Here is a 19,268-nt window from a genome sequence, read left to right as displayed (position 1 = left end):
CCATGGGGAATGTATCCTAGAGCTAGCAGTGCACCCCCAGAGGCACGGGGCACCCTTAGGCTCGGTGCAAGGAGGAGCCCGTCCCTGCATCACCCGACTCCGGAGCCACCCACCGCCACCCGCTTCTCCGGTCCCGGGGGGCGGGGCCACACCACGAGGGGCGGAGCCGGAAGGCACGGGCGGGAATGACGGGTTGTACCGGGGCTTCCGGCGCCGTGCCCCGGAAGCGGAATCGAGGCTGGTCCGCGGCGTCCCCGGCGGGACGAGCGTAGCGTCCGGCGCACGATGCGGGCCGTGCTGATGGTGGCCGAGAAGCCGTCCCTGGCGCAGTCCATCGCCAGGATCCTGTCGAGAGGTGCCCGGGGAAGTGGGGTCCGGGTCTCGGGGGGCGGGGGCAGGTCTGAGCCGTAGGCAGCAGAGAGCCCCCAGCGCGAGGGGAAGGCCTCTTCGGGCTGGGTGGCACCCGCGGACTCGCCTTTCCCCTTCCCCTGGTAGGAAACATGACCTCCCGCAAAGGACTGAACAGCGCCTGCTCGGTGCATGAGTACGGGGGGTCCTTCGCCGGGCAGAGCGCCCACTTCAAGATGACATCCGTGTGCGGCCACGTGATGACGCTGGACTTCATAGGTATTGTCCATCTGCAGCGCGCCCGACTGCAACGGTCCCTGTCCTCTGCGTTATTCAGTAAGAAGTAGGAGGGCTGGACCTCTGGCTTATTTGGGAAGAGAGGTGCAAGGAGAGCCAGGGAGAGTGGAAGCAGGCGGCCTTCTGCGCTACCTGCAGATTGGGGTTAGGAGTGGTGGGTTGGTTTCTGCATTCAACTTGGCCTAGCCTGGGGCGAATCGCTTGTTTTCTCTGTGCTGCCCATGTTTTACCTGTCAGCGGGGAGCTCGGAGCCTGCGTTTGTTCAAGGTTGGAAAATGCCTTGAGATCCTTGGATGGAAGTGACCTGATGACCACAGCATGCGACCAACTATTTAAAAAGACGCAGCCTAAAATAAGCAGTGGTTCTGAGGTTGTTTTATGCAGTGTATGAAGCTTTTGTCTGTAGGTTGGTGTTGCACTGACTTGCTGGTGACTTGGGGCTGTTCGTTTGTTTCTAAGTAAAATGAATATAATCTTCAACTACCTTCCAGATGCTGTGGGCATTCAGGAGGTTGTACAGTGCTTTGCATAAGAACAGTGCTATGTAATTATTGAAATCACTGGTAGCAGCAATATGATTTAAGTCACGTGAGCAGGGAAAATGGAAATCGGGCAATAGTCTGATCCTGAAGAGCAGGGGGGCTGGCTTGGACAAACAGGTTGACATGGTTAGGCCCCAACTGAGTGTATGTGAGAAAAAACAATGGTGACTCTGCCTAAGGGGCTGTCAAGTGTAGAATCCATATAAACAGTGAAAATGGGTTTTCCTTCTCTCTCTAATATTTTGCTTATGCTAATCTGCAGTTACTTTTTTCTAAATATAAATACAGTTATGACTTTTTTTCTTTCTCCTGAAGTTGTCACTTTAACAAGTCAGCTCTAACTGTAAGTCAGTGACTATTACGTTACCTGGCACTGTAGTAGGAAGGAATTTTGGACAGTCAAGGCTAATAGGTGAGGTTGAATGGTTACCCCATGAGTGAATGTTAGAAAGCCATGAGTGTGTACAGTTATGGTTTACTTACAGCATCTTGGAACTCCAGCTAATATGCATCCCCATTTTAGGCAAATATAACAACTGGGACAAAGTGGATCCAGCAGAACTTTTTAGCAAAGCGCCAACAGAAAAGAAAGAAGCTAATCCCAAATTGACTATGGTGAAATTTTTACAGGTACTCTGTTATTAGATCTGTTTTAAAGCTGTTTTATTGTTTTATTTGGTTTTTAAATTTGTTGCAGTTTACCCTCTTTAGTCATCCGACTGTCTGTTCTGTCTTTGTAGGGAATGAAGCCAAATGGCTGCTACTTGTAGGCAGGGCCATCCCTAGGAGGGTGGGAGGAGGATTGGGGTGACCACCCTGGGCCCTGTGCTTTGGGGCGCCCCGCAGAGCTTGGCGGAGTAGTGACTCTGCGCTGCTGCCAACTTCACTTCCAGCTGCTTACTCCTCTCCCCCCCGCTGAATCCGATACCAGCTCCTTGTGTCCAGAGGTGGGGCCCCGCACAGGCTGACTCTTGTAGGGCAGGGGTGTCAAAAATAAAGTTCATGGGTCAGATTTGGCCCTCAGAGCCCCACTATGTGTCCCTTGGTACTGCTCCTGCATCTGGAGTGGACCTATTTGCAGCACATGGTGTGCATTAGAGCGGCCTCATGCAGAGCTCAAGGCCTGAGCCACACATAGGCCCTGTCCCCCAGCTGATATGGAACACGTTTTGTACACAGTACCTGCTCCACCCAGTCTAAGACATGTGCTCCATGTAGTGCCCACTCTGGCAGGTCCAGGACCCATGTTGCATGTGGCTCCCTCTCCTCTGGCAGATCCAAGTGCTGCATGCTGCATGGGTCCCAGATGGGCTAGAGTGTCCGCATGCATGCGGTTTGTATCCTGGACTGGTCCTGCCTAGGCACTGTGTGTGGTACAATCCTGGACCAACCAGAGCAAGCACCACAAGCGCTGGATCTGGCATGAGTGGGAGGTGTTGCTCTTTGGGCCTGAACTGGTCCATGCAGCCAGTCACATGCCATTCATCCAGCCCAATGGACTGACCCTGAACCACTCATCCGGCCTCTGGGGCCAGATTAATTTGACATTCCTGGTGCCAGAGGACTGGAGGAGGGCCAGCATGGTTCCCATTTTCAAAAAAGGGAGGAAGGACCCAGGAAACTATAGGCCAGTCAGTCTTACCTTGATCCTGGGTAAGTTTTTTGAGAGAATTGCCCTGACGCATGTCCACAAGGGGCCAGCGCCGGGGGGGAAGGGGGAGGGTTATGCTTAGGGGCAATGAACACGGATTCACTAGAGGCAGGTCCTCTCAGACCAACCTGGTGGCCTTCTATGACCAGATCACAAAATTCTTAGATGCAGAGGTAGTAGTGGACATAGTCTTTCTGGACTTTCGGAAGGGCTTCGAAACCGTCTTATCCCATTCTCATTAAAAACTAGGGGACTGTGGTGTCGACACCTGCACAGTCAAATGGGTCGCTAACTGGCTGGAGGGCTGCACCCAGAGACTGGTGGTGGACGGGTCATTTTTGACCTGGAGGGATGTGGGCAGCGGGGTCCCCCAGGGCTCGGTCCTCTGGCCTGCACCGTTCAAAATCTTCATCAGTGACTTGGACTGGGGTGTAAAAAGGACACTGTTCAAATTTGCTGATGACACTAAGATGTGGGGGGAAGTGGGTATGCTAGAAGGGAGGAATAGGCTGCAATCCGACCTAGACAGGTTACAGGGATGGGTGGATGAGAACAGGATGGGTTTCAACACTGACAAGTGCAAGGTGATGCACCTGGGGAGGAAGAACCAGCAGCATACTTACACACTGAGAAACTGCCCTCTCGGTGCAGAGGCAGAAAAGGATCTTGGAATCACTATTGATGCCAAAATGAACATGGGCTGTCAGTGTGGGGATGCAGTCAGGAAGACCAACCATACCTTGTCATGCATCCACAGATGCATCTCAGGCAGGTCCAAGGAGGTGATCCTCCCCCTCTATGCAACACTGGTCAGGCTGCAGCTGGAGAACTGCATCCAGTTCTGGGCGCCGCACTTCAGGAGGGTTGTGGACAACATGGAGAGGGTCCAGAGGAGGGCCACTCGTATGATCAGGGGACAACAGGGCAGGCCCTAAGAGGAGAGGCTACGGGACCTGAACCTGTTCAGCCTCCACAAGAGAAGGCTGAGGGGGGATCTTGCGGCCTGTTATAAATTAGTCAGGGAGGATCAGCAGGAATTGGGGGAGTCACTGTTCCCCCGAGCACTGCCAGGAGTGACCAGGAATAACGGTCACAAGCTGGCAGAGGGTAAATTCAGATTAGACATCAGGAGGAGCTATTTCAGTGTCAGGGCAGCTAAGATCTGGAACAACTTCCAAGTGAAGTGGTGCTGTCTCCTACCCTGGGGGTCTTTAAGAGGAGGCTAGATGTACACCTTGCTGGGGTCGTTTGACCCCAGTACTTTTTCCTGCCATGGCTTGATGATCTGCTCAGGTCCCTTCTGACGCAACTAACTATGAAACTCCTGTCATATGGAAAAGTTAAGGTTCAAGGTATAATTTCTCCCTTGGATACTGCCAAGACAGAGCTTATTACATTTTTATTCTAGAGACCAGTCCAGTTTTTCTGTGTGCATCTTCGTTCTCATTTCTAGAGAACCATTAGTGTAGTTTTTACCCTTTGGAGATGGAAGTTTGTTCTTCCCAGCTGCATTTATCCCCAGATGCAGACAGTTTGAAGTTTGTAAATGGTTTAAAACAAAACCAGTATTTTTCCATTCCCATGTCTATTTTACCCATTTATTTGCTAAACTGGTCGGGACAGAGATTTGCTGATCCTTAACTTTTAGAGTTAACAGTAACATTGCTGTCAATTCTAATTGTTAGCATAGGCTTGGTAGCAGAGTGGTGTATGTATTCTTATGTTACTAAAATTTGTTTCCTTTCCAAAATTCACTATATGACATTTACTAGTAAATGTTATGACGACCAGTATTACATTTTGTAATGCATTATTCTTTTCTATTGTACACTTGAATGTTAATTAGCCAAATTCCATAGCTGTCTCAAATGTTAATGTAAAATAATGTACCTAGTTAAATACTGGGAATTTAATCTCTTCTCACTTTCCCTTTATCTTATTTTTGAGGCTGGTACTGCAGGGTACTTTGTCCTTCATGACACTTGGACATGCCCTCCAGTTCTGCCCTTACAAAGGCAGCTGGCTTCCTCAATCTGAAATATGTTATGCTTCTTGGATTGCAGGATGTGAAATGTTTAGCTGCTATCTTTACTTTTGTAAATTTGGAGCCTTGGCTTCCAGTATGTTGGAGTCTTATCTGGGGGAAAAATTCAGAACCATCTTCTTAAATCTCTGTTGTCTTCAATATAGGAAGCAGCTCTTTGACCAGTTCACCTAGTCAGCTGTTTCATTAATATAATAGATTAATTAGCTAGGCCAAAATGTTTTCCCCATTGAACTATTTGGCCATGTTTTCCAGGATTTGATCCTTGGTTTAATATTCCTCATACTTTTTCTTTTTTTTTTAATTACTTGTACCATGCCCAAGCCTTCGAAAAAGGAGTGGTTGGTTAAATTTTGATCATTGTACACTAGGGCATCCTCCAGAAGGCAGCTATATTGCTGCATGTGTAGTGATTACATCTGGTGTTCTGAGACTCTAGAGTACTTTTCAAAGAATGAATTAAGTTTCAGAGCCACCCTGATATGGAAGTTGAACTAGTTCAAATTGTGCATGCAGTCTGTGGCAGAGCCAGGAAGAGTTTCCTGGGGCAGCGAACTGCGTATCTTGCATCACCTGATGTTCTGTCTCTGGCTCCCAGGCCCTGCTTTAGCCACAGGACTGTCTTCCTATCCCCTTCATCTTTGCTCCAAAAAACATTCTCTTCTTCATCCCACTAGATTTTGAGTTTAGCATAGGCAAAATCATGGGTAAAGAGGTACCTGACTTCTGATTTTTAACTTTGTTAATTTATCTTAAAGGTGGAAGGAAGAGGCTGTGACTACATTGTGTTGTGGCTGGATTGTGATAAGGAAGGGGAAAACATCTGCTTTGAGGTAAGATTACTGTTACCTAGTAATGCAACATATGTAAGTTCACTGTATGTTATGGTTTATAAATAAAATGATAACTTTGTTAGTTCATAGATGCATACGAAGGTCCACGCAAACTGGGGGAAGGCTTTGAAGGTGTAGAATGGCTTAGTGAAAATGTTATGGAGCTTCAACCGCTAAGACTCCAACTAAAAATTGCCCATTTGTTGATTTTGCTCATCTGTGGTGTATAGTAATTTATGCATCTAAGTGTTTAGGCCTTCTCATGCTTTGAAATCCATTATGTTTCACTGCTGTTTTAGCTGCTATGCGTTTGTAAAATCTTAGCCATTGTAGTACTCTGCTCTTCAATAAGGTAGAGATCTCTCTCAAGTACAGAATCATAAGGATTTTTTTTCTGTACAGCAAGTATATAATTAAAATTAACATGTTTTGCATAAGAAGATGGTATTGGTTTGTACACCCCTAGGTTTTGAACTTGTCCTGCAGTGGGAAATTTAACTTAAGGTAGAATTTGCTATGTTGCGTTCAGATGTGTACCGAATACTAAGTGTTCATCTGCAGCATTAATGTAGCACTGTCTTAAGGACTGAATTGCCTTTGAGGTCTCGAAGTGAATTTTGGATAAAGCAGGTGAATTTTTGCCCAGTGACAGTCAGCTCTGCAAAAATGACTCATATGGTGTTTTTTTGGCTCTTTCTAGCAATAGTGTTTTACTTCTTGCAGCTGCATTGTGCGCTGCATTGTGTGAAATCAGTGCTTCAGACATACTATTCCATAGCATCCTTCTAAAATGATATATATGGGCAATAAAGCTCTTGATAGCATATTAAAGAAAAAATATGAAATCTTGGTGGGAAGGAGACTATCATGGGTTGGTTGTTATCTTGTATAATATCCATACAGGGTATAGATCAGAACCCTTGCCATCTATTGATTTCCGACATACTTTTGTTTCCTATAAGGTTCTTGACGCTGTTCTTCCTGTTATGAATAAACCTCGTGGCTCTGAAAGGACAGTTTACCGAGCTAAGTTCAGTTCCATTACTGACACGGACATCTGCAGTGCCATGAACCATTTGGGAGAACCCAATCGCAATGAGGCCCTGTCAGTTGATGCCCGCCAGGAGTTAGATCTGAGAATTGGCTGTGCATTTACAAGGTGACAGCATAGATGGTTCTTGTGTTGGTATTCATTTAGCCTTGTTAAATTAAAATGGTGACATTTCTTTTTTTTATTTTGAATATTTTATGAAATTGTTTAATATCGTCTCTCAATAGTGAGCTTCTAATAGTACTTGACTGCTATTCTGATCTATCTAAGTAGTCGTCTTGAACAATGGTCATCTTTGAGAATGCTTGATGTTCTGGTTGCTATCTCTTTCTTCCTAGCTTAATCAAGACTGAGATTAGCCTTATCTCATAAGATACTGCTGTTGGCTATTAACATCTTGGTTACTCTTAAAACACATGTATATACAAATTCTAATGCCCAAGTGTGTAAGTGAGTATTTCATATGTATTGGTACAAGCATGTGGACAGAACAGAAGCTTAAGCTCTTTATTTGTGCTTAAAACCTATCTGCTCTACTTCATCTGTCTCTTCCTATTCTGCTCTAATTTGAAGCTAAACCATTTTACTCTCAAACCTCATGGTAGAATTAAAGTGGTTTAACTCCAGTAGTAGAGGACTAGACAGACAAAACTGTTACACTAAATCAGCTGATGCTTATTTCTCAGTGGTAATTATCCTTCCCTTTTTTATAATGTTTTAATTTTTACATCTCTTTGAAACCTAAGAACATGGGGAATTTTGTTTTGATGCAAACAAACTTAACATGCAGATGTCTTAGGTTATTTTCCCTCAACACTTTTTCTCGTAGATTTCAGACTAAATATTTTCAGGGGAAATATGGCAATTTGGACAGCTCCCTCATCTCCTTTGGGCCATGTCAGACCCCCACACTTGGATTCTGTGTTGAAAGGCATGATAAAATCCAGTCCTTTAAACCTGAACCTTACTGGGTACTGCAAGCCAAGGTAATGTTTCATGCCATGTGCTAATGTTTTTATCAGTAAAATGCAGTCTTATTTAGCTTTGTGTGTTAACTCTTAAACTTCTAACTGCTGAGCATACTTGTGGTTTACCAATGGATTTTCATTAATTTTAAGTGCACATAATCACTTGTCCTGGAGCAGACTCAGAGGCATCTATGCTGAATTTGTATTGATTACATACATTTTATGAGGCTTCTCAAATTCAATCTTAGACTGAGCCAAAATGGTTTCCCTTTATTAGTTGTTTTATGTGAGCAAATCCCTAGATTGATTCTCTAGTGAACCTCAGTGCAGGTTTTTAGTAGTCTGCCAACAAACATTTGCCTTGCTGAGTATCAAAATCCTGAGAGGAAGGGTAACTCATCATGTGAACTGGCAAATGAATCCTCTGAGTAGTTTGGTAGCTCACAGCAGACTCATGGCTTTGCTGCTGCCCATGTTCTAAGAACGGACCAAAATAACTGTTGTCAAAATGGTCAAGTGTCATCCATGCCTGGCAGCCCTCTGAGCTGGCCTAGTTCAGGCTTGCCAGTTTCTGTTGCCGGCAGCGCATGAGGGAGTAAGATGGCTAGCAACATGCTGATTGACTCTTGATTCCCCAGCATGAATTGAGGATCCATTTTTATAGCTGGGTCAACTGGGGTCAGCCTTTGGCCTGAGTCCCAGGCAAGTTATCAATTCATGCCTTTAAAATCATAGTGAGACACCTTAGTTGCTCTCCTGTTGCACCCCGGAATTGCTGTTTTTGTTCCTGGTGAGGCTTTAGGGAGAGGACAGTAAAATTGTTTGTTTGTTTTAAATTGAAGCTAATTTGTACCAACTGTTGCTGCCTTTATCATACCTGCATGCAGATTCCTCCTGGACTGATACCAGGTTGTTGCTATTTTCCAAGAACCTAAGTCGGATAATATGTTTACCATGAGAGTGGTTTGATGTTTTTTTCTGACACAAGGATTTTAAACAAGTTATGTTGGCCATTGCTGTCTGAGAGAATGCCTGGTGGATTAGATGCCTATAATTACATAATCTTTTGAGTTATCTGCAGCTTGTTCAGGCTGTAGATCACCACATTGTGCAAACAAGTGAAATATATTTATTTTAAAAAGAGAAGTAATCTAATTGGGTGAACTCCACTAACTCAGGTGCCCTGTTCCCTAAGGCAGTGGTTCTCAACATTTTTTGTACCGGGACCCATTTTTAAACATGGATGCCCAGTCCCAATCCAGTTCCCCTCAATCCCCAGTGTGTGGGGCAGGGACTGGATTTGTGTGGGGGATGGTGGTGCCCTCAAGCAGCCCATTGCAGGGTGGAGCTCTGCCAGCCTGCAAGGCAAAAGCCATTCGTACCCATGTTTTTCTTTTTTAAAGGAGAATCCATTTTTAAAGTTTGTTCACAACCTTTTCATATATTCTTGCAACCCACTTTTTTGAGTTGTGACCCACAGGATGAGAAATGCTGCCCTAAGGCATCATCTTGGAAGCCATGCAGTCAGTTAGTTTAATGGAAGTGCCAATTGTGAGTAATAACTGTTGTCTCATTGTGAACTGCTGTAGGATTTGCCTCTTGTGAGAAGTATGCGTTCTTGAGCTTTTAAAAGTAGTGAACAACTTGTTGTATTTGTTTATTCTTTTTCTGTAGGTGAACCATGAAAAAGAAAGCTCTCTTACTCTGGAGTGGGATAGAGTGAGGGTATTTGATCGAGAGATAGCCCAGATGTTCCTTAACATAACAAAGATAGCAAAAGAGGCAAAGGTAAGAAACACTTCAGTACGAGTGAAACCATGTACTGCATGATAAGTACTGTGTATATATATGTATGTGTGTATGTTAGGGGTGCACCGATAGAGATTTTTGGGGCTGATATAGATAGCCGATTTTTCGGGATTTTGATCCGATTTCCAATGCACAGCCTGGCAGCTTGAAGAGCAGTGTCTGGCTGGTAAGTCTGTTCTGGGGAAGGAAGGGGGTGTGAGGCATGTAGATCATGGCCCCGGTAGTGAGGGAGGGAGGTGCTCATCCAGGGGGCAGCTCCCGCCACTGCATGTACCCCGGGAGGGCGTGGGGGGTATGTGTCCAGAATCTGCACATGGTGAGGCATGCTGCTGCTGAAGGCTGGGGCCGGGGCCACACCAGACTCTTCCCTACAGGGGCTGCGCCAGGCTGTGCTAAGGGCGGGCAGCAGCAGCGCTGGGAAAGGGGCTGCAGCCATCCCAAAATTCACCACAGCACACCACCCCTCCCCCCAACTCCCCTTCCCAGTGCCAGCTCCGCCCACCCCAGGTTGGTGGGCTGTGCTGCTTGTTGCCTAGAAGCTGTGCTGCAGCTGCGCACACGCATGTGGCATTTATCAGCCACATCAGGCTGATTTTCTGATGCAGTCAATTTTCTTTATATCTCTGCTAATATCAGCTCAATGTATTGGTGCACCTCTAGCATGTGTATGTATATTTAAGCTTAGAAAAATACAAGAAAATCTAGGGATTTTTTGTTTTAGTTCCATTTACTAAAAATGCAGAATAAAAGAGATTTCTAACGGTAGTTCCTGTTGTGTTGATGTGCCTAGTATTACATCCTCTCCATTGAACTTCTTTTCCTTGAGATAAAGATTTCTATTCTTTGAGTAAAACATAAAACATAATAGGCATCACCAGAAGGCATGGCGGACCCTATGTTACCTATGATGTCCTTATATTATATCATCTTTAGAGGGATATGAAATGCATGCAATCATCCTGCACTGAACATCAGAATTTACTGTGAAAATGCTGTTCTGTGTCCTAGGTAGAATCTGTGAGTAAGAAGGAGAAAGTGAAGCAGAGACCTCTGGCATTGAACACAGTAGAAATGCTGCGAGTTGCCAGTTCTGCTTTGGGTATGTAGATAGTATGAAAGTAAAAATGTTCTTGTTTTGAAACTGATTAAAAAAAATTAGGGATATTCAGAATAGGCGGTGCTAGCACTGCATACACATGATAAAGATTCTTTCACCATTTTTCTGATTTGCTAAGAAGTTTGAGAGAATTTCAGAAGTGAAGGTATCGTGTATGTAGCAAATCATGGTCATGAGATCCTCTGTGGAATGGGCACCCTGGAATAACTTAACGCCTGTCATGAAGAAATATTTGCTGTGTCAGTAAATCAGAGATTAAGCCATATTGCTGTGATCTCTTGCAGGAATGGGTCCACAGCATACCATGCAAATAGCAGAACGACTTTATACCCAAGGGTATATTAGCTACCCTCGAACAGAAACTACTCACTATCCGGAGAACTTTGACTTGAAAGGAGCTTTGAGACAACAAGCCAATAATCCGTACTGGGCAGAAACAGTAAGTATATGAAATACAAGATGAGTTGTTAAATTCTTTCTTGGTAAATGTGTTAGGAAAAATTGCATCAAGTCAATGCCCTCACATGCCACTTGTATCTCATGGTGGTCTGTAGTCATTGTGTAAACAAAATGCAAGTATTGCATGCTGATGGCATTTATTTCATGGGGTTTCTATTCTAATAGATTACACCTGAAAAGCAAGTGAGCCGATAGAGAGAGACTGCATTACCAGCCTCTCTCTGTTTTTCCCCCTTCATTTTCTGTAGGTAAAAGCATTGCTATCGGAAGGTATTAATCGTCCAAGGAAAGGTCATGATGCAGGGGACCATCCTCCAATAACTCCAATGAGAGCTGCATCAGAAGCAGAGTTAGGTACAGACAAATCCCTGACAATAGAACAGTTTGATAGGTTTGGCCCCTTTGCCACTCAATTTTCCAACAGCAAACTGGGGATGAACTATATTACCCATTTTTTTTTGAAGTGTGTGAAGTCTAGATGCAGGAACTTTATGCTAATTAATTCCATTATAGAAGCATGGAGTATTCAATTAAATGTAACATGACTGTGATAAACTGAAAATGGACAGGGAGTTACCTTGTGCAAGACTTCAGTGCAGATTGCCTTAAACCACAAGCATTTAATGAATTGGATTAAAAATGGGTTAAGTCTTGTGGAATAGAGTATTGATCTCTCACTTAAAATCAAATCAGGATTTGAACTTTTAAGGGAAAAGAGAGTGAGGATCTCTGCTCTGATTCACACAAGCAACAGTATTTCACAAGCTAGCCTTTCTTGAATGAAGACTGCCATTTGTGTTATGAGTGGGAATTTTTTGGCAGACATGCAGCTTGCCTGTGTTATGCCTGTCACTCATTTTCACAAGAATTAAATTCTTATAACTAGCAAGTTGCTGTAATGTTCCTGGAGTGATGTGTTCTTCATCTACAGGGTCTTCAAGGAACAATCTTTAAAAGGGGGGAAAAAAATGAAAAAAGGCAATTTGAAAGTTCAGGGACCAATTATTTCTGCTCAGTTTATGAAAATTTGGTGCTTTCTTTTGTTTTCTTTTTTAACAACAATATTTTTATGGAGCAACGTGAATTGGATTATGTGAATAACAAGGTGTTGTCTGTCTTCAGGTGGAGATGGATGGCGATTATATGAATATATCGCTAGGCATTTCATTGCTACTGTCAGCACTGACTGCAAATACCTCCAGACCACCATATCTTTTAGTATCGGTCCTGAACATTTTACATGTATAGGAAAAATGGTTACTTCACCTGGTAAGGAAAGCTTGAGAGTAAAAGTTTTTAGTTAGTAACTCCGTGTCCTCTGTCTCTTCTTCCCTTTGGCAAAATGGTGCTGAGGAGCTGAATTAAAAGATAAAGTATTAGAGGCAAGAGAAAATTTTGAAGGCTGTTTTGTTGTTTGTTGTTGCTGTTGACTGCTTCCTTCATCTCCACACTTATTTCCCAGTTTGACCCAGCTTATGATTTCCCTTGTGGTAGGACCCAAAACAGGTTAAACGCTGCTCATACATACAAGGTGGTTTTGGATCAGTGTGTCAAACATAAGGCCTGCAGAGCCCCACCATCTGGCCCCTGGTGTTGCCCCAGGGTCTGATCAGACTCACATGACCATGGTGCAGGGCCAGACCACAGGCTGGATCAAGCCCAAGGACCTCCCCTCTCTTCCCTCAACCTTTCCTCCCTCAGCCTGCTTGATCTGGTGGCTGCTGTAGCTGGTATGGGACCTGTGTTACCTGTGGTGCAGATCCCAGAGCAGCTGGAACGAGCATCACATGTGGCATGGTCCAGCGGGAACGGTAGCTGCTGGCATACAGTGCTTGGAGGTGCTGTGTAGTGTGGATCTTAAACTGACTGGAGTAGGCCCTGTGTAGTGCAGTCCTGGTGCTGGCAGGGCAGGTGTGATGTGTGGCGCAGTCTGGCCAGGACGGCCACTGTGTGCCACTGGGCTGTTGCTTTGGCCAGACTTTGCTGCATGGAACTCCCATTCTAGCTGCTCCAGAATCTGCACCTCACACAGTACAGGTACCAGCCTGATCTGGCAGCTGTTCCAGCCAGGTATACTGAGGGAGGGGAAGTGGGAGAGGGGGTTCCTGAGCTGGATCCAGCCTGTGGACTGGTCCTGCATCCCTTGTCCGGCCTGCAAAGCCAGTTGAATTTTGACACCCCTATTTTAGTGTCTGCTACACAAAAATAGAGACTTGTCCTATGCTGAACACCACCCATGCAAAGACACGCTTAGTGCTCAAGGGAAGTAATTCAGAAGCTGCACTGAGGCTTTGTTGTAATCTTGCCTAATGACACCTAGTATTTTTAAAATCTCCTCATACCTCTTTGAGATTCAATCTTGTGCTATCTTAGATCCAGCCAGGAAAGGCTGACTTTTGAGGCCTGCCAGTACCATTCAGGATTCCACAAAAAGGGATTGATGCTGGGTATTGAAAGGAACTCGAAAGGCATATGGAAAAGAGAAAAATAGGGCATTTCCTCAGTGTCTCCAGTGCCATCCTAGGGCACAGGAGTCTTGCATCTGTTTTCCTTTGTGACAGGGGCAACATTTTGTTAACTTGACCTGTAAAATGAAGCCCTGGTTAAAATTAAAATGTGTATCTGTGTCTAGAGAAAACTGCCAAAGGGTTCAGTTTCTGTTGTGCTTATTTACCTCTAGGGTTCACAGAGATTATGCCATGGCACAGCATCCCCTTGGAGGAGAGCCTACCCAGCTGTGAGAGAGGAGATATTTACCCAATCAGTGAGATAAAACTGCTGGAGAAACAGACTAATCCACCTGATTACCTGACTGAAGCAGAACTCATCACGCTGATGGAAAAACATGGCATTGGTAGGAACTTGATTCTCTCACAGGCTGATATAGTACCCCTTAAAAGGGATAGGAGGGCCACCTCTTCTGAACTCTCTCATGGCCCAGTATAAACTTGAGCTGTTTCTATAAATATGTGCAGTAATGGTTTCCTGCACACGCTTGCATTCATACATGTTTCTTTCATGGCTACCGCTTTTCTGGCCAAACACAGTGTCTTCTGTAAGCCATTTTCATCAGTCTTCAGTTAGCCAGAGAATGCACTTTGAAAAAAAGAGAGTATGCTCCCACCTTCTGAATTTCCTGCCAGTTGCCTTGCTGGCAACTGAAGCATTTAACATCAAAGCATATATTGCAGAAATATCAGAACTGGAAAGGTGCTTTGTGCCTTCATCAGTTTATAAAGGACTCTATGAATTTTTTAGCAAAGAAGGAATCAAACAGCTGGGCAGTGGAGAAGGGCATGGGAAAAACTTAGTATCCCATGCCTTTGGAGAAAAGCCATTTGTTCCGATTCTAGCAACCTGAGAGGGAAAAGAAACTAGAATAATTTAACCTAAGAGTAAGTAAGAATAAGAAAAGTATCTTGTCTATGTGACAGGAACTGATGCAAGTATTCCAGTCCACATTAACAACATTTGCCAGCGAAACTATGTCACAGTGGAGAGTGGCCGCAGACTAAAACCTACAAACCTTGGCATTGTTCTGGTTCATGGGTACTACAAAATAGGTCAGTTGTTGCTTTTTCTTTTCTCATTTGCTTAGCACTTAATTATATTCCTGGCTAGCTATAGTTAGTAATACATTAAGGGTAACTCTCTACCCAGGGCTGTGGTGCTCAGTCCTAAGGCAGGAGGACAGATTTAAGCTGAGTTACTGTGGTGGTTTATATTTACTCCATCTTTGGAGCATCAGTGATTAATCTCCTTTTTTTGGAAAGAGCTACTTTCCACTCTGAGAGTGTGAGGTAGTAGCTCTGAAGTTGGCCTTTTACAAATGACATTTCTGACTGTAAGTCATGTACCTAATGGGATACTTGTAATTCTTAAAACCACAATGAGTGATAGAATGGTCTGTTTTTTAGCTCCTGTATCTGACAGCACTTGGTCAGTTTTCCCCATGCTGTCAATCAGTCTCTCCTCATTTCATTGTGGTTTCTCTTATGCCCCCCTCATTTCTGGTTAGATGCGGAACTGGTGCTTCCTACGATCCGCAGTGCAGTTGAGAAGCAGCTCAATTTGATATCTTTGGGCAAAGCCAATTACCACCAGGTCCTGGAGCATACCCTTGATATCTTCAAAAGGAAGTTTCACTATTTTGTTGATTCTATTGCAGGTAAGGCTTCCCTCACACCTGAAATAATCTACCCTGTGTAACTGAAATAAGAACTAGTCTGTGAGCCTTCAGTCAGTTTTCAAGGGGCCGGGCTTCTCATTTGGAAGGATACACAGAAGTGAGGCTCTTGTCATATGAACTTGTAGTTTGTACAAAGTCCCACTTTGGAGCCATCTTCTGGACATGTAGTGTTGTGTATTCAAAACTAAATTATAAAACAAGCTGAAATATTTTGGTAGCATCTCTTACATGCTTGTTGCTGCTCTTTTAGAAGCCTTTGTAATGCATCTACTTACTGTGCGCACATTGTGTGGGAGTTACACTGCTTAGTCATTGATAACTTTTCTTTCACCAGCCCAGAGATTTTCCCAGGCTGTGTAAAGAAAAGGGTCATTTCTCTGAAAGAGGTAATTTCTTCCAACACTGACTTCTTTTCTGCAGGTATGGATGAATTGATGGAAGTATCTTTCTCGCCATTAGCCGATACAGGCAAACCTCTCTCCCGTTGTGGCAAATGCCATCGTTTTATGAAGTACATCCAAGTAAGTCACCTAGAGCTTTTACGTGTCCTTCAAAAGTAACTTGTTGAAGGTTAGCATATTAAAATATCCTTTGTTCTGTTTGGGTTTCCAATGTGACTTCTTGCAAACACATTTCTATTCCATAAAAGAATACATCTCCTTTTTCCATGGAGGAGGTTAGGGAGTAATCACTATTTGATTGCCAACTGACTAGAGGTTTTGAATGTCACAAATAGTGAATTTTGAAGTGCAGCTTGTTTATAGTTTTTTATCCTGCCTCTAGGCCAAGCCAAGTCGTTTGCACTGTTCTCACTGTGATGAAACATACAGCCTTCCACAGAATGGTACTATCAAGCTCTACAAAGAGTTACGTTGTCCGCTAGATGACTTTGAGCTGGTGCTGTGGTCTTCTGGATCCAGAGGAAAGAGTTACCCGCTCTGTCCATACTGTTACAACCATCCCCCCTTCAGGGACATGAAAAAAGGTAGAATTTTTGATTGACACATAGAGGAATAACTACATTGCACCAGTTTTTAGTCAGAAAAATAACTTTAAAACAAAATTTGTAGGTGCCCACAGATGTCTCCTACAGGCCCCACATCAAATTACCAGAATTTGTAATAAAAACTATTTTGCTGCCAAAGTGCTTAAAAACAACTCACTTGTAACAAAGGGGCAGGAACAACATAATAAAGATTCTGTAGTTGGATTCTAGCTGACAGTTTGAGTGGTGGTGTGTATGAGGAGTAGTACAGTCCTGCCTATTGTTCCCAGAGAGGTAGCCAGGCAGCGGCAGCTCCAGCTGCTGTGGTGCTGATGGCAGTGGCATGATAATAGCTATGACTGCAGCAGCAGCTATTTTTGCATCCCCTCTCCCTACAAAGGTGGCATCCAGGGCTGCTGCTCCCCCCCCCCCCAACCTCCACCTTAGACTAGTTATTCCAAGATTTTATGAGTTCATAAGGGCTAAATAAAATGCTTTAGAAATAATTGGTATGACCTGATACATATGGAAACTCATCTGAATAAGAAGGTACTAATTCAGCTTGGTCACATTTCTGACCATTACTATTCTTAAGGATCAAACAGTTTCTATAATAAGTCCTGCTTTACCGATTAAATTTAAGATACTAAAACTTTCAGATGACTTCTGTGAAATTTCCATTTGTTCCTGAAGGGAGGTAATTTTTTCTGAAGCTTGCGACAGCTGGAGAAGCAGTGAGATAAAAGCAGGGAAAAAAGAGTGGATTTAATTTAAAGGTATTTTATTATTTCACTAACTTTTGGAGTATGTTTAAAATTTAGTACAGAGCTACTAATGAAAATATTTTTTATTATTTTATTAGAATAAAACTTTACAAAGCTTGTTTATATTGGCAAAATATTTTTCAAAGTTTAAAAAATGCATTTGAAAAATGAATCAGTCTAATATTTGACCAGTTGTATTAAAAAAATCAAGCCTTTATATGAAGATCTGCAGTGTAGAGAGGGACAGCTGTGAAATAGCCCCCTATCAGCCTGCTCTTAAATAAGAAAAGCTGTTTAGTGTAACTCACCTCACTCACTTATAAAATGGACATTCAGAATATTGAATAGGCCACTATAAAGACATTTCTAATTCAGACTAAATTAGTAACCATCTGTGCACAAATGCTAGTTACTTTTCATAACACTCAGTGATGTGTAATGCATTTGTGAGCATTATGAAGATAACTTGCAAGATAATATGAGAAATTCCTGAAATCTGCCTGACACCTATGGAGGTTCTGTGTAATGCACTTCAGGTCACATAAAGAAAGGAAGTGTCCCAGTATAGCAGTATTGGTTTATTGGGCTTTTATGTGTGATTTGGCTTAATAGTACACTCTTAGAAATAAAAGGATAAAGGCTACACAGTGACTAGACAAAAGGCCCTCCAGTAAACACACATGGGCAATTACAGGGCACTGCTCTTAGAAAGCTATAGCTGGAAGTTAAACAGCTGTTCTGATTGAATTGGCATCTAGAAATCAAAAGGATCCTAACTGATTAGAGGCTTTTTGGGAAGGGAGAGTTTCCAGAGGGAAGAGAACTGCAGGTACTGAACCTGAGTCAGGCCTGCTGAAGTGATCACAGTTGGCATAGAGTGGGAAAATGTTATTAGACCACCCTAACAAGGGTGGTGTCTTAGGACCTGAGAGGGGTGGGGACTGGCACTTGGGAAGGGTCACAGTGCAGTGAGCCTGATAACTGACACTGACTTGAGGCTAAAACACTAGTATTTCATGATCATATTAGGTAACACTTAGGAGTCTCACTCAACTGGGTTTCAGTAGTTCTTTTGTGCTCCTGTATTACAGCATACTTGTGATGAAAGGTGGTTCCTGTCTCCAGGTCACTTAGTATAAGATAAACTAACACTGGTTTATAAATAAACATGTTTTTAATGTGTATTTGCTTATAAACTGCTGCATAATATTTGAACTGTACAGTGACATGGATGGAGAAATCTGAGAGACGTTGTAGTACAAAGAGCACTGCACATCCAGATGGGACATCTGATGCATGATAACAAGCTCTGGTGTTGTCTTACGTGGTGAAGTTCTCTTGCACAGTGATGCTAAGAACAGGGGCTGTTTTAGCACTATTTAAACCCTATATCATATCTTCTTGTACATGGGTCAGATTGTGATGCAAGAACTTTCTGATTACCTGATTTTTATTTTTGTTTCTTTAGGAATGGGCTGTAACGAATGCACTCACCCCACGTGCCAGCACTCGCTGAGCATGCTAGGAATTGGGCAGTGTGTGGAGTGTGAGAATGGGGTTCTGGTGCTGGACCCAACTTCAGGTCCCAAGTGGAAGATGGCCTGCAATAAATGCAATGTGGTTGTGCATTTCTTTGAGAATGCCCACAAAGTCCGAGTATCACCCGAGACCTGTGAGGTGTGCGATGCAGCTCTTGTGGATGTGGATTTTAATAAAGCCAAGTCTCCTCTTCCTGGGGATGAGACACAACATTCAGGCTGTGTATTCTGTGACCCTGTGTTTCAAGATCTGGTGGAGCTGAAGCATGCAGCCATGAGGCACCCTATGCACCGTGGAGGCCAGGGGAAAAGGCAGGGTCGAGGAAGAGGGAAGGGCAGAAGGCTTGGAGGGAGACCCAATCCAAAGAAACCCAAGGACAAGATGGCAGCCCTAGCTGCTTACTTTGTATGATTCCCACAATATTAAATGAAAAATAAACCCTCTTGTTAAAGTTGGCCTTCCTCAGTTTCTTTTTAAAATGTTGCATATTGCTAAATTGCTGCCTTAAAAGAAAAGTAGTTTTGAGTCATTGTACAGTTTGTTTTTTCACACGCCTAGAAATATTAGAAAATCCCTGTAGGTGACTGGTTTCTAAGTGTGTGTTTCAGAAGCCTTACTTAAAAGCTAGTACCTGTCCAGGCACTTACCTGGAGAAGGAGAAAAATTCAGGAA

General features: G+C 43.6%; 1 protein-coding gene across 2 annotated transcripts; it reads left to right on the top strand.

The window, feature by feature from the left end:
- The first annotated feature begins 246 nt into the window (after positions 1-246).
- TOP3B (topoisomerase (DNA) III beta) lies at positions 247-19,052 on the top strand. 2 transcript variants are annotated; one of them, XM_019539066.1, is made up of 17 exons: positions 247-355; positions 496-627; positions 1,711-1,817; positions 5,641-5,715; positions 6,678-6,874; positions 7,596-7,752; positions 9,409-9,522; positions 10,552-10,642; positions 10,945-11,099; positions 11,368-11,473; positions 12,242-12,388; positions 13,800-13,973; positions 14,554-14,682; positions 15,138-15,287; positions 15,729-15,829; positions 16,092-16,293; positions 16,987-17,043. In XM_019539066.1, exons 1-17 carry the CDS (start codon positions 286-288, stop codon positions 16,992-16,994), a joined length of 2,115 nt encoding a protein of 704 aa, XP_019394611.1. In that variant the 5' UTR covers positions 247-285; the 3' UTR covers positions 16,995-17,043. The 2 variants fall into 2 exon arrangements, with proteins under 2 accessions (XP_019394611.1, XP_019394610.1); XM_019539065.1 differs by lacking the exon at positions 16,987-17,043 and adding an exon at positions 18,526-19,052 and having other exon boundaries at positions 248-355.
- Positions 19,053-19,268: the final 216 nt, after the last annotated feature.

The sequence above is a fragment of the Crocodylus porosus genome, unplaced genomic scaffold (genome assembly GCF_001723895.1).
Source record: "Crocodylus porosus isolate Cpor-Errol unplaced genomic scaffold, CroPor_comp1, whole genome shotgun sequence".
Taxonomy (NCBI): domain Eukaryota; kingdom Metazoa; phylum Chordata; order Crocodylia; family Crocodylidae; genus Crocodylus; species Crocodylus porosus.
The sequence above is the reverse complement of the archived record's forward strand: the minus strand, read 5'-3'. Positions and strand labels throughout refer to the sequence as shown.

Coding starts and splice junctions, on each gene's coding strand:
- TOP3B (XM_019539065.1), top strand. CDS start 286: ATGCGGGCCGTGCTGATGGTGGCCGAGAAGCCGTCCCTGGCGCAGTCC. Junction 11,474..12,241: donor TGCATCAGAAGCAGAGTTAG/GTACAGACAAAT, acceptor GTCTGTCTTCAG/GTGGAGATGGATGGCGATTA. Junction 14,683..15,137: donor TCATGGGTACTACAAAATAG/GTCAGTTGTTGC, acceptor ATTTCTGGTTAG/ATGCGGAACTGGTGCTTCCT.